Source organism: Haliotis rubra, unplaced genomic scaffold (genome assembly GCF_003918875.1).
Source record: "Haliotis rubra isolate DU_JTF1 unplaced genomic scaffold, ASM391887v1 Scf118, whole genome shotgun sequence".
Classification (NCBI taxonomy): domain Eukaryota; kingdom Metazoa; phylum Mollusca; class Gastropoda; order Lepetellida; family Haliotidae; genus Haliotis; species Haliotis rubra.
The window spans coordinates 906,666-920,995 of record NW_025765092.1 but is presented as its reverse complement, the minus strand read 5'-3'; the positions used below and the strand labels follow the sequence as shown (position 1 = coordinate 920,995).

Below are 14,330 nucleotides of genomic sequence, written 5' to 3'. Positions count from 1 at the left end.
TCCTCTGACAACACATGAACATATCGTTGTGATAGGTCCTCACAGAAACAACCAACTGATCTTCACCAGTTAGAACTGATCTTCAGCAGTCCATGCTTGTCATTACATTACTACAATGAGACAGACATTCAGTCATTGTGTGATGATGTTGTTATCATAATCCTAGATCATCATCAAGGCTGACTGAAATCCTACCTCCTCAAATGCAGAAACATTTCAAACACAACAATCTAATTTTATTCACCTGTTTCTCTGAGAATAATTTTACTTTCTTCTTTCCTTTCATCATAAACCTTGGTCCCTGCTACTTCTCTCAGCAGTTTGAGACGCTGTGAATCTGGGGCGGTTGCCATCTGGTTGATCTGAAACATGACATAATCTAGGTCACTGGTGAGAACCATAACACGTCACAGTTAAAGTTAAGCAGTGATCTCAGTAGGAGACATGCTCATGGCTCCTCTAACATGTAGGGCTGGTGGTAGGGAAAGAAGTGTCACCATGAGTCAAAAATTCAACAAGCCCATTAAACAGCTGTCACAGACAGGGAGTTAAGGTCACGGAATGGGTGGGGGGTAATTTCACATGTCTTCAGATTAATGATCATATCTAATCCTGATGCTGAAATTAGCTGCTTTTGTGAACGCAACTTAATTATTGACTAAGCTGAAAGCAAGTGGTATTATAAAATTCGGCACTTGGTCTGATACAAAAAGGGATTTTCATCATATTCCATTTGTTGAAATTTAAAATATGCAAAACGCCTTTACTAAGAATAGCTAGGAAGAATTTACAAATGAAATCAGACTAAAAAACACACATAGAAACTACAAGTCACATGAATGTTCCTCCACATCCAAACTGTCACCTGTATCTCACCTTTCCCTGTTTGACGATGTAGTAAGGGTTACTTCGGGAGAAACCAGCACTCTCCAGTAGGTTCATCACATCTGTCTTACTGCAACATCATCACTGCCATGTAACATCAATCAAATAATTCATCACAGCTGACCTTTAATGTATTTTGTTCACAATGGAATAAATTAAGTCATATGTAAATTTCATAGGCAAAATCACCTATTAGTCCATTATTAGCAATAACTGGTGGTTTTGAAAACGTTTTTCTTGCTGAACTTACGTGACCATTTTCTTGTCAAGAAAATACTGATCCTTCTTAGAGCCGATGACTCTCCTCAATACAACTTCATCCTTGTCAATCTGAAATGAACATGCAATACAGTGATTTGCAAACCAAACTAGACCACACAAACAAATTGGTGACAATGTTTTGTTACAATTAAGCTTCATACAACAATGACACAACCAGAAAAGACCCAGGTGGATGAGTGGTCTTCAGCAACCAATGCCTGTCATAAGATTCAACTAACAGGATTGAGTGGTCAGATTAACTGTTGATGCATGTCACTTTATGCCCGCGGCGTTCATGACGTCAATAACTACACTGTTTGTTCCAGGTCACATTATTAACAGATTGTGGTGTTTAACAACAAAACAAACCAGTCAAATGACAAAGGAATATTGTACATACTAGTTGATTACCTGATACAAAAGACAACACAACACTAAGAGTTGTACACAAGAGTGTCATGTCTCAGTTAACTTACTGGAATTCGGTTGTCGGAGTTGTCAAAGATGATCTCGACGAAGGCAGTGATGACCCTGGGTCCGGTACCCTCATGAAGCAATGCCTGGCGCTGCTCCGGACGCATGTGACTGAACTCATCAGACAACACAAACTGGATGGCTGGAAATAGTGAATTATTTTGAGTTATTGTCATACCATTTCTTCATATGACGTGGACGGGCGGTGGAGTAGCCTGGTGGTTAAAGCGTTCGCTCGTCACGCCGAACACCCGGGTTCGAATCCCCACATGGGCACAATGTGTGAAGCCCATTTCTGGTGTCCCCCGCCGTGATATTGCTGGAATATTGCTAAATGCGGCGTAAAACTCTGATACTTGTGCATCACTGGAGTGTTTAACATGGCCTCCGATACTATACTTCTGCAGCAATGCAAGGTTTCGCATAGGCTTTGATAAGTACTGATGTATTTTTTTAAAACCTGCATACAACACAGATAGTACTGCTACTGCATGAAGATCTGGGTTAGAATTGATCTTCAACAACCCATGCTTGTCGTAAAAGGAGACTAACGGGATCAGGTGGTTAGGCTCACTGACTTGGTTGACACATGTCATTGTATCGCAATGGCGCTGCTGATCACTGGACCGCCTGGTCATATACAGACCGCTACCATATATAGCTGGAATATTACTGAGTGCGATGTTAAGCCGAACCAACCAAACTAAGTTACTAGAAGTGACATCATTATCTAAGAAGGGTGGTGAGGTAGCGTATTGGCCAGGGCGTTCACTCGTCACGCTGAGGTTCGATTCCCCACATGGGTACAATGTGTCCCCCGCCGTGATATTGCTGAAATATTGCTAAAAGCGGCGTAAAACCGAACTTACTCACTCATTATCTAAGACACATCAGCATTGTGAATTTGACTGTCATAACATAAAACAATTTGAGACTTTGCTCTTCCTCAAGGCCCTGCCATGTTTGCTTACTGTACATCAATACTTGCATCTGATTGTTTGGTGCAGTTATGCCAAGGACTGCAGCCATTAAAAAGCTGGGTGATTTCTCAACTACACACTCAATATATATGCATATTTTTACTGGAGGAGTGGTGGGAATTACTGAATAAATCTTGTCAGACTCAAAGGATAGAAATTGTCTGCACATTGTTCTAATTGGAGAAAACCGATCCAAATAACAATTTTTTTCATACTAATACCATTAAAAAAGTGACAAATGTCTTACCATAAAAGAAATTACTTTTCCCAGATCCATTTCTTCCAACTGAAAGCAAAAATACGTTTCATTAAAATGACTATAATCACTAAGATCATTTTCTCGAACATGCACAAAAAAAGTTCATCATGCATTTCATTATTAGATTAAGAAGTAACTTCACTTTTCACAGAACATACTGAAAACACAAGATCAAATCTCACCAATAACATTGTGTTTTGGATGAAATGGTTCCACAACTGTCTGGTCCCGGTAACTTCGGAACCCTTGGATGACAAGCTGAAAGACAAAATGTCAACACAGTTGGGCCTATTTTGCAATGAAAGTGAAGATGTTTGTATTTTTATTCAACATATCAAAAATCGGATGAGAAAATTCATTCCGGAGGTAGGCAACAATATAGTTTCCTCCAAACATGTTTCCAATAAAACATTCGACCCAAACTAACAAACAGAATTGTGCCTGACGTCTGGCTGACCTTAAAACTAAATGAATTTCGATGTGCATTATAGTTTTAAATGATTTTTTGAACATTATGAAACCGTTGCACTATTTCAGTGGTGTCTCCTCAGTGAGTGGTTGTAGATAGAATTTAAAAAAAGAACAGATCGCATTTACCTATGTTATATTTAACATCAAACAAAAGACTAATCATACGAAAGACAACATTTCGTTTGTCAGGTTGTGTATGCATTTGGGATTGATCGGCGCTTGCGATGCATGTCAAAACTTAGAAAAATGACAGCTCAACAAACATAGAAAATGCATATTACTTTACCTGTTTAATATACATCGTCGATCATCTACCGTTTGCGTTTTAGATTATGTACATTCGGCATTTGCAACAAAAGCAAACCCCAACAAATGGCGGCAAATTATAAATACATCGCTTACGACATCTAGATTAACATCAAACTTTAGTACAATTATACGTTTATTTGGTATAAAACTATCAAATAAAAATATAGGGTTTACGGATCGATATCAAAACAGATATCTAAACATTTCGTTAATTATTCTATAGCTAAATATATTTTTTGTTAATGATATATACGGCATTTGTACCAATTGGAACTCGATCAGCGTGCTTACTATCTCGACTCAGTTGGCTCAACGTATTTGTCCGAAGTGTTCCGAATGCTTTACGAACTAAGGGACGTAACCGCAACCGTCATATTTTCGTAGGTGCTTTGCTCGTGACTTCGAAAGCACCGGTTCGAATCTCCAAATGGGTAAAATGTGTAAAGTCAAATCCCTACTGTGATATAGCTGGAATATGACTAAGAAGAGGTCTGATCATATCCCCCGAGGTACTTTAAATTTATAATAAATATAACCACCTTAATCAGAGAAAAATAAAGTACACTCGAAGTTACACTCGTCACGTTGAATGCTAGTAAATCAGTAAATTGGAAAAACAATGTCCTACACTGAAGGCAAATGTAACTATAGTTACACGAAGACAGAGTAACTTCCCTTGTTCTTGCATTAATCATGCTTTACTATAGGTTATTCAATATAGTGTCTCGTCTGTTTTATGGAAACTGGGATATAATGAATCTATTGATATTAATACAAATTATTACGATATGAACGTTGAGGCCTTATACCCAACAAAAAGCCAGATCAGACCAGCCACTGTAAGAACATTTCATTGTAAGAACATTTGAAATTCACACCTCAATCGCTTTTCACTTTCGACCATGGATGCTTTTTCCGGAGAGAAAAGAATCACATTCAGTCTTCAACAAAAAACAGGAGTATTGCTTTAAGAGCTTCTACAAAAATAAGAATAAAAATAAGAACATGATCGCAGTTACTTTTGTCCATGGTATATCATGATTCCTGCGTATTTCTATCTGAAGAAATACAGCAAGCATATTAGACTTTGAGGTAGAAAATGCTGTTCTATCTTTGTCTTTATAACACTGCACTCACTCTAAACTGATTACAGCACCTCGCTTATTAACCCTGGATATATAATGGTCACTCAACGCAGATAACATAATCAGGTGAAACGTCACTGTGCACACTTATTGGTTGTATGTGCCTAGTTATAGTACTTATATATTATCTACCACCTATGTTCTGAATAGTGATCAAGCAAAGCTTGTACTCATGATAAGCTAAACAAAGTCCACTTGTTATCGCATAACAGCAGCCCAACTTCGGCGTGAGACAGGGAGAGCTCTTTCCTTCCATCCATTTACTGCAAAGATGCGCGTCCTCACTGTAGTAGCGGTGGTTCTCTTCCACTCGTGCCTGTCTCGTTGCGCAGACGATGGTAAGAGTTTCTTGTTCATGAAATGAACATTTTAAAGCTTTGAAATCGTATAATTGATTAATCCTCAGACAAGTGATACTTGCGAAACTTTTACCATATATAGGTAGCATTTCCTTTGAAATTCGTCCTTGTAATGTCTATGTATATTGGACAAGTTAATTTTGTTGTACGTTAATATTGAATAAACTGTCTATCACTAGCTGGTTACGTTCCTTTTGAATCCGTTATGTAAACCATCCCGTCATTGACAAGATACCTGGACAAATATTCATTTCATTTAATCGAAAGAAGGATTTCTTTAACAATTACCGTATAATTACCGAGCAAAAGAAACAGTGAGTATATGATTGTGTACTTTTTGTGTACCAGTGGCTAAAATGGTTATTCGATCATGGCGTAAGTTCATACGGCATCATAGTTTTGGACCTGGAGTTCGCAGTTTTGCAGTCCGTTTTTCTGCCTAATGTATTCCTCGTTTTGAGGGTCCAATCTTTTCAAGGGGACACTCTATTGTGCTCGACAGCCTTTTACATATGAGTTATACAGATGATTGTATAGATCACCGTTTTGTTCTATCTATTTCATATTTCCTGAAAGGTTCATGAAGTCAAATATTTCGATTTCAGTCGCTGCGAGAAATTCCTGATCAGGGTTTACAGCTGACACGTTTTTTCTGCGATATTACTTTGCAATGTGCAGTCTTTTAATAAGTGGTTCTTCATTATGTTTGTATTAATATTTTCATGATTGATAACTTCCATTCTCAGAAATCCCTTTATGCTAAATAACTCTCATACAAATGATACTTAAATATGGATATATTTTTCAATACTCAAAAAATGTTTGCCACTATTATTCAACGTTTACACTATACTATACCATATAAAAGCCCACAATTTAAAAAAACAACAACCCAAGACCCAACCTAATGTAGAGTTAAGTGTCATCTGATTATACGGCATTACCTGACCCCACGTAGGTACTGATATCAGAACTGCGCGTTATCCTTGCTGAAGGCGAGATACCACACGTCATCGCCACGGTATTGCGTTGTTTGTTTGCTGTCGGACACATATACACATAGACTAACATCAAGTCTCTGAAATGAACATATTTTACTGAAAAAAAAGTTCATAGTAAAAAAAAAATATATAATGAAAAGGAGCCCTGAGACTTTCTTCATTTTCAGAAGCTGTGGAAATCTAGACTTGCCACATTTTCTAGACTTGTGTGGGCTTTCTTGGATATATTTGCTTCAGGGTCTGTTCGAGAGACTAATATACACAGAACATGATGGACTACATCCTAGATAACAAATATGTACATTCACACAACATCCTGGATAAAAAAAATATACATATTCTAAACACCCGGAATTGAAAAATGCACCTACACACAACACCTCGGTGGCAAAAGGCATACAGACACAATATCCCGGATTAAAAACATGCATGTAAAGACAGCCCCATGGATAAAATAAATGCACTCATTCACAACACCAATGATGGAAATGCATATACATACGACTTCCCAAATAAAAAATTGAACATGCATACATCATCCCGGATCAAACATGCATATAGACAAAATCCCAGATAAACATGCACTTATACACACAATATCCCGGGTAAAATATACACATACATACAGAATCCCAGATAAACAATACACATGCTCCTAACATCGGGATTAAAGAAATACATATATACACCGCTTGGTGGATAATGAATGTTAAATTAAATATTACATTGTTTTAATTCAGGTTCTCTCTACATTTGACCCCTGGTTAATGTGTTCCCCGTCCCCGTGACATCCCTACACCATGCTCTTACATCGTACATCACTGTTGTTGAAGTTGCTGACGTTGTTGATGTTGACGTTAATGACGTTCTTGGTGATTTCTTTGGTGGCGTCTCAGTTGTTGATGTCTACGATGATTTGATGTGGATAGTGCTGTTGCTGATGATGTTGTCGATGATGTTGACGTTGCATATTGCAGGCTACGTCCCCCTGGTGAAGCAGCAGTATGCGGACAAGATCAACAACCAGATCCGCGCCCAGATCACCATGGAGCTGCAGGCCAGTTATCTCTACCAGGCCTATGTGAGTGTGTAGGGGTAGAGGCTGCAAACAGGGTGTTGTCGGGGTAGACGCTGCAAACAGGATGTTGTCGCAAAGACGGTAGAGGCTGCAACTGTTGTCAAAGACGAAAAGTGGTCAAAGTGTTTGAAGTATGAATGTATGTAAACAGACATCAGACATGTTTAGATCTAACATACGGGTGTGTAGTAGATGCCGAGGTTGAGTTGACAGGCTTACCTACTTACTTCACACATTGTACCCATGTGGAGAATCGAACCCGGGTCTTCGGCGTGACGAGCGAACACTTTAACTACTGGGTTACCCTCTGTCCCACTTACTTGTGGGGGTGTTGCGGGTAGGTTTTAGTAGTAGTGAATGAGTGATGTTTTACGCCGCTTTTAGCAATATTCCTGCAATTTCACGGCGAGGGACACCAGAAATGGGCTTCAAACGTTGTACCCATGTTGGGAATCGAACCCGGGGCTTTGTCGAGACGAGTGAACGCTTTAACCACTAGGCTAACCTCCGTCCCAGTGGAGGTGCTGGTTGTAGGTTTCAGTAGTAGTAGTAGTAGTAGTAGTAGCAGTAGTAGTAGTCGTCGTAGTTGTAGTAGCAGCTTAAGTCGTATAACATAGCAACGTAAGTAAAATTCGTGAAAATGTTACTGGCTTAAGTAATACATACACGTTGCGTTGCTGCAAAGTGGTAATAAACGTACCCATTGCTGCCATCTACCATAACCACGTAAAACATGTACACATCAACGTTCTCCTCCCTGTAGGCGTCGTACTTCGACAGAGCTGACGTAGCGCTGCCTGGCTTCAAAAAGTTCTTCCTCCAGGCATCCAAGGAGGAGAAGGAGCACGCCCAGATACTCATCGACTATGTTAACAAGCGTGGAGGATCCTTACAGTTTAGTGACATCAAGGTAGGGTGGTCAAGAACGCAGACCAGTCAAATCAATATTTGTATATCTGTAGCAATATAAAAGTAAAACTTAATTCACCAATAATTCATTTCAAGCATGACAACAAACAGGCAATATCATCAGTGGCAATTTTAATCTTCCTTCACGTGGTTACGTTTTAGAAAGTCCGGCAGTAACCTTGACGACGCTAGCCTTGACCTTCAAAGACGGCTATCATTATTACCTATATGTACTGGTATTTCAGCTGTTGGACGTGTGCGATATCATCAAGGACCTGTCTCGGACAGTGGACCTCAGCGGTAGGAGGCAACAGACATGTGTAAGTGGTATTTTCGGAAATGGTGAAGGGGCGGTGGGGTAACCCAGTGGTTAAAGCGTTCGCTCGTCACGCCGAAGGCCTGGGTTCGATTCCCCACATGGGTACAATGTGTAAAGCCCATTTCTGGTGTCCCCCGCCGTGATATTGCTGGAATATAGCTGAAAGCGGCGTAAATCCCAACTCACCCACTAGCTCACTGAAATGGTGTATTTTTTCACAAAACTGCATGCATCATAACACAGCTAATTCATGTCAGGCAGCAAATTCTCGAACCTTGACCTGATAACCGAGGGTCGATAGTCAGAGCAACGAATCAGGTTACAAGGATGGACCTTTTCAGACTCAATTAAAGTAATATTCATATAATATTCATTCGAGGGCTCAATCTTAGCCATCGGTTGTATGTCGCGTCTCCTATTACAGACTGCATTCGACTGCATGTGTCAAGGTAAACTGTCACTTATATCCAATATTATGTCTGTTGAGTGAATGAGTTTAGTTTTACGCTGCCCTCAGCAATATTCCAGCTATATGACGGCGGTCAGTAAATAATCGAGTCTGGACCAGACAATCCAGTGATCAACAGCAGGAGCAGTTTTGTCTGTTGACCGAGATGTGGTGAGGTTATTCGTCTTTGTTTCAGATTTGCTACTTCGTGAGTCAGAAGCGACAGTTGCTGAAATCGAAGAGTGACCCAGTTTGCATGGTAGGTGGCAGCGCTCGTAGTGGTTGAAGTAGTAGTTGTTGATGTTGTAGTCGTATATGAAAGTAGTTGTGGTCGACGGAATTTCAGTTATAATTACAATAGAAGTACATGTAATACGTTCAAGGAGTAGCAATGGTTGTGGTGGTGGTGGTGGTAGTAGTAGTAGTAGTAGTAGTAGTAGTAGTAGTAGTAGTAGTAGTAGTAGTAGTAATAGAACAGTAGTAGTAGTAGTAGTTTGGCTGTTGCTTAACGTCGCACTCAGCAATATTCCAGCTATATGAGAGCGGTCTGTAAATAATGGACCAGGCAATCCAGTGATCGACAGCATAAACATCGTTCTACGCAATTGGGATACAATGACATGTGTCAACCAAGTCAGTGAGTCTGACCACCCGATCAGTAGTAGTAGTAGTAGTGGTAGTAGTAGTAGTAGTAGTAGTAGTAGTAGTGGGCAGCCTCGCTCAAATGTGAAATGGGATCATTTCATTGAATCTTTACATCAGTTTCTTTGCGTTTTATTGTCTGTATATAGAGGCCTCGCAGTGACTGGAGCCACGGACTGATGGCGATGGAAGACGCCCTTCTGATTGAGAGAAAAGTTAACTCAGAACTCCTTGATCTGCACGACATCGCTTCATCAGGACCAACAAAAGATCCCCATGTAAGAATTAACACATTTATATAACATTTTCAGTAAAGTACACCCTGTCACATGCACATGCACGCACATCCACAGTTCTATTTGTAAATGATAAAAAATATATTTATTTTGAGAAACTCCTTCAGACTTTGTAATTAAAATGTGTTTGTGTGCAAACCTGGCCTTGTCGCTGTCTGGCTGAAATAATGCCGATGCGACGGAACTCACTCACTGACGCACGCACGCACGCACGCACGCACGCACGCACGCACGCACTCACGCACTCAGACTTAACCCCAAATGTTACTGTAAATTTACCTGTGAAAATTCTCAACATTATTTTATGGAATGTTCTTTGTATTCTGTTATCAGACAGGAAATGTTTCAAAATATTAGCAGAATTTGTAACATTAAAGCACCAACAAACCTAGACGTACTATTAAATGGCAGTGCAGATCTTCCGTATAGTGACAATATTCAAATTTTTAAAGAAGTTCAAAAATATATATCAAATTCCAAAAGGTTCAGTGATTGGATATAATGTGTATGATCTAAATAATTCATGTATTCATTGTATTGTATATATCATTTTGTATATATCTTTCTATCCCTGTACATATAGTTTGTTTCACTTTTGCATGTAAGCACTGTAAATAGGAGACGGTTTCATTAAGTTGGCATAACTTGTACCCAATCCATTCTCTTGAATAAATATGTTTAAATCAAATTCATATGTTTCGGTATTTCAGCTGACGCACACCCTGGAGCACATCTACCTTGAGGAACAGGTGGAATCCATTAAGAAGCTAGGAAACTACGTGGCCCAACTGTCCAGATTCTCCAACGACTACCGTCTTGGCGAATACCTCTTCGACCAGTCGCTACAGTAATGTTATATCCTGAGATCAAGCTGATGTAACACGTCCCCTGATGAATGTCGTGGCCAGGCTAATTTTTATGGTCACTTTTGTTAAAATAGGTGTTGTGATTTCAGAATAAACATTTAAAGTCTATTACCAGAGCTTGTTTGTAGATAATGTTCAACCTGCTAATGAGAAACTGGTGTATATTGGAGGATGGAAATGTTGCTGTTCGACGCGTCAGAGACGTGATTGGTTTGTTGTTTAACGCCGCCCTCAGCAATATTCCAGCTATATAGCAGTGGTCTGTAAATAATCGATTCTGGTCCAGGCAAACCAGTGATGAACAGCATGAGCATCAATCTACGCAACTGGGTTACGATGACATGACATGACCACCCGATCCCGTTAGTCGCCCCTTACGACAAGTATGAGTTACTGAAGAACATTTCAAAGCGTCTTTGAGCAGCTGAGTTGGATATTGGCGCTATACAAATATTAGTATGATGATGATGATGATGATGATGATGATGAATTCACATCGCATCAGCACACCAGTTCATGCATGGATGCTCCCTAATACAATTCCCGTCGCATAGTAGTTGTTTTTCATCCTTTGTAAACCAAAGTACCACCTGCTTTAGCAGCCAAACTTAACTGTGGCAGTTTCTAACAACGAAAAAGGAAACGGAAATCCAATTCCAACTAGTACTTGCAGTTGAAGCAAATAACACCCTTACATCCATTTTAGCAAAACGCTCGTTTTTCAAAGTTTTGCGACCGAAAGCTCAACACATCGATCGGGTTGAAAATCACACGTGAACAGACCAAAACCTTTAACAACAAATTAACAATGCAATAATGCAGGGTTATACATTCCAGTAGGCTGATACGATTCACATATTTGACGCACCATATACATGTTTAAGTTTGATGAGATATGGGATAGTGGTTTACGCACCGCGTTTAGCAAATTCCTGCAATATCACGGCGGGGACACCAGCGGGCTTCACAAATTGTACCCATGTGCGGAACAGAACCCAGACCCTTCGGCGTGACGAGTGAACGCTTTAACCACCCGGCTACCCCCAACGCTGCATAGTGACACATGGTTACATGGTGGTGATGCATCAGTGTTTATGAATAGCTGCATTTTATACCAAACGTCATAATTAGATTCATATTTGAATCTGGAATTCATATTTGTCCCCACAGTGGTATTGCGGCGTATAATAAATACTATTAATAAAAAACGTAAGAAACGCATTCAGTAAATACAAAATCATTTAAATCCGATTGCAAATTCATTCTTCAAAAATGGCCTACGGAAAATTACTATCCGCGTTCAGGGACGCCCCCATGATTGGTCATCCCTTCTATGACGTCACAGACTTGACGACGTCGTCCTCCGAAGTCATTCGCATGGAGACGGCAGTATGGCGCAGTCAGGGAAATGGCGCTGGGCACAATTGGATACTTTGATGCAGCGTACCATGTCACTATGTCGCAATGATGCTCCAACTATTATCTTCCACTAGCAGACACTGAGAATGGGGTGTATCAATAGCCGCGTGGGTCCAGCTCCACCGGCAGACAAGAAGTCTGGGTTCAAGCCCGAGTCCAGATTCTCTCGGTTTAAAAAGCTGTTCAGGTCTAAGAAAACGACAGTCCCAGAGGATAAGACTACAATTTTCTTGGCAGTCGACCACAGCGGGAAATTGTCTCAGAAACTGGAACCAAAGAAGAAGAAAGAAGTTTCTCGCCGCTCCTGCATGCAGTCTCTGATGGCCGACCCCACTTCTCTGAGGCTGACGCCCTTCGGCTTCTCCAGTCGGGAAGTCATGCCACCAATTGAGAAGGAGGAGGAGGTTGAGGTCACTGTGGTGTACACAGTTCGGGAGAGCCAGATCATCATCAACCAAGACCACGTATGCCGTGACGATGGATTCCGTGTCGTCGAGAGGACGTTTCTGGTGCCAAAGTCTGACAAGTCGGCACGCAGGATCGTCAACGGCCTGAGAGTTGTTGCAGAGGAGGACGCTAAGAAGAAGAGGCTAGAGGAGGCGGAGAACAAGAGGAGGGAGGAGGAGGCCAAGAAGGAGGCCGAGGGGGAGAAGAACGCTCAGGAGGAGAAGAAGGGGACGGAGGTGAAGGAGTAGACGTCGTGATGCCGTCCGGGTGTGGCCGTTCAGGTCGGGCAGGGAGACCGGCTAGATCTGGGAAAAGTCTCTCTCAAACAAAGCCCGACTAAAGATCACAACAAATGCGCAATAATGTGCACTGTCAAACACATTTGTTTAAGACAGGATTTTGTGATTCGGCCTGAAGAACTGACCCAATGTGCATCAGCTTCTACAAGTGAGGAACAGGACCTCTTTCTGTGTAATGGAACTCCTTTATTGGGAATCTAGAGTGGTTGTAAAGGGACACAAAATACTATCCGCTCTAGAAGTGAATGGCATATCATTATGTGAACTACGGTATATGAGGAATTGGACCTCTTTCTGTATAATGGAACAACCATGTTGGAAATCTAGAGTGATTGTGAAAGGGACACAAAGTACTATCTGCTCTAGATGTGAATATTTCACCATTATGTGAACTATATAAGGAATTGGACCTCTTTCTGTGTAATGGAACAACCATGTTGGAAATCTAGAGTGATTGTGAAGGGACACAAAATACTATCTGCTCTAGATGTGAATATTTCACCATTATGTGAACTATATAAGGAATTGGACCTCTTTCTGTGTAATGGAACAACCATGCTGACAATCTAGAGTGATTGTGAAGAGACACAAAATACTATCTCTTCTAGATGTGAATATTTCACCATTATGTGAACTATATAAGGAATTGGACCTCTTTCTGTGTAATGGAACAACCATGTTGATAATCTAGAGTGATTGTGAAAGGACACAAAATACTATCTGCTCTAGATGTGAATATTTCACCATTATGTGAACTATATGTGAAACTGGACCTCTTTCTGTGTAATGGAACAACCATGTTGGAAATCTAGAGTGAAGGGACACAAAGTACTATCTGCTCTAGATGTGAATATTTCACCATTATGTGAACTATATAAGGAATTGGACCTCTTTCTGTGTAATGGAACAACCATGCTGACAATCTAGAGTGATTGTGAAGAGACACAAAATACTATCTCTTCTAGATGTGAATATTTCACCATTATGTGAACTATATAAGGAATTGGACCTCTTTCTGTGTAATGAACAACCATGCTGACAATCTAGAGTGATTGTGAAGAGACACAAAACACTATCTCTTCTAGATGTGAATATTTCACCATTATGTGAACTATATAAGGAATTGGACCTCTTTCTGTGTAATGGAACAACCATGTTGATAATCTAGAGTGATTGTGAAAGGACACAAAATACTATCTGCTCTAGATGTGAATATTTCACCATTATGTGAACTATATGAGGAACAGGACCTCTTTCTGTGTAATGGAACAACCATGTTGGAAATCTAGAGGGGTTGTGCAGGGACACAAAATATAATCTGCTTTAGAGTTAAAAAGGAGGATGTTTTAATATGATTTGACCACAACACATTGCAATTAGACGTCGGTGTTATTTACAACACTATATGATATAAGTATATCTAAGCTGTATACTTCATTACAGCATTATAATCTGTGAAAAGA

General features: G+C 40.2%; 2 protein-coding genes across 2 annotated transcripts in view; one reads left to right on the top strand and one right to left on the bottom strand.

Moving 5' to 3' along the window:
- Positions 1–3,708, bottom strand: part of LOC124259120 (structural maintenance of chromosomes protein 3-like) — a 54,020-nt gene extending 50,312 nt beyond the window's left edge. Inside the window, exons 1-7 of the mRNA XM_046693216.1 lie at positions 3,617–3,708; positions 3,042–3,117; positions 2,848–2,886; positions 1,623–1,762; positions 1,136–1,215; positions 877–955; positions 245–362 (exon numbers count right to left, since the gene is read on the bottom strand). Coding sequence (XP_046549172.1) covers positions 245–362; positions 877–955; positions 1,136–1,215; positions 1,623–1,762; positions 2,848–2,886; positions 3,042–3,117; positions 3,617–3,631 — 547 coding nt within the window. The 5' untranslated portion in view covers positions 3,632–3,708. The remainder of the gene's footprint in view (positions 1–244; positions 363–876; positions 956–1,135; positions 1,216–1,622; positions 1,763–2,847; positions 2,887–3,041; positions 3,118–3,616) is intronic.
- A 1,256-nt stretch (positions 3,709–4,964) lies between these two features.
- On the top strand, positions 4,965–10,810 carry LOC124259101 (yolk ferritin-like). Its single transcript, XM_046693196.1, has 7 exons — positions 4,965–5,122; positions 7,122–7,225; positions 7,986–8,132; positions 8,377–8,451; positions 9,095–9,157; positions 9,690–9,818; positions 10,547–10,810. The coding sequence occupies exons 1-7, from the start codon at positions 5,056–5,058 to the stop codon at positions 10,685–10,687; spliced, it is 726 nt and encodes a 241-aa protein (XP_046549152.1). The 5' UTR covers positions 4,965–5,055; the 3' UTR covers positions 10,688–10,810.
- Positions 10,811–14,330: the final 3,520 nt, after the last annotated feature.

Excerpts from the sequence above, each read along its gene's own strand:
- LOC124259101 (XM_046693196.1), top strand. The coding sequence starts at position 5,056 with ATGCGCGTCCTCACTGTAGTAGCGGTGGTTCTCTTCCACTCGTGCCTG. Across the intron at positions 5,123-7,121 it reads GTCTCGTTGCGCAGACGATG|GCTACGTCCCCCTGGTGAAG; the intron begins GTAAGAGTTTCT and ends TGCATATTGCAG. Across the intron at positions 8,133-8,376 it reads TACAGTTTAGTGACATCAAG|CTGTTGGACGTGTGCGATAT; the intron begins GTAGGGTGGTCA and ends CTGGTATTTCAG.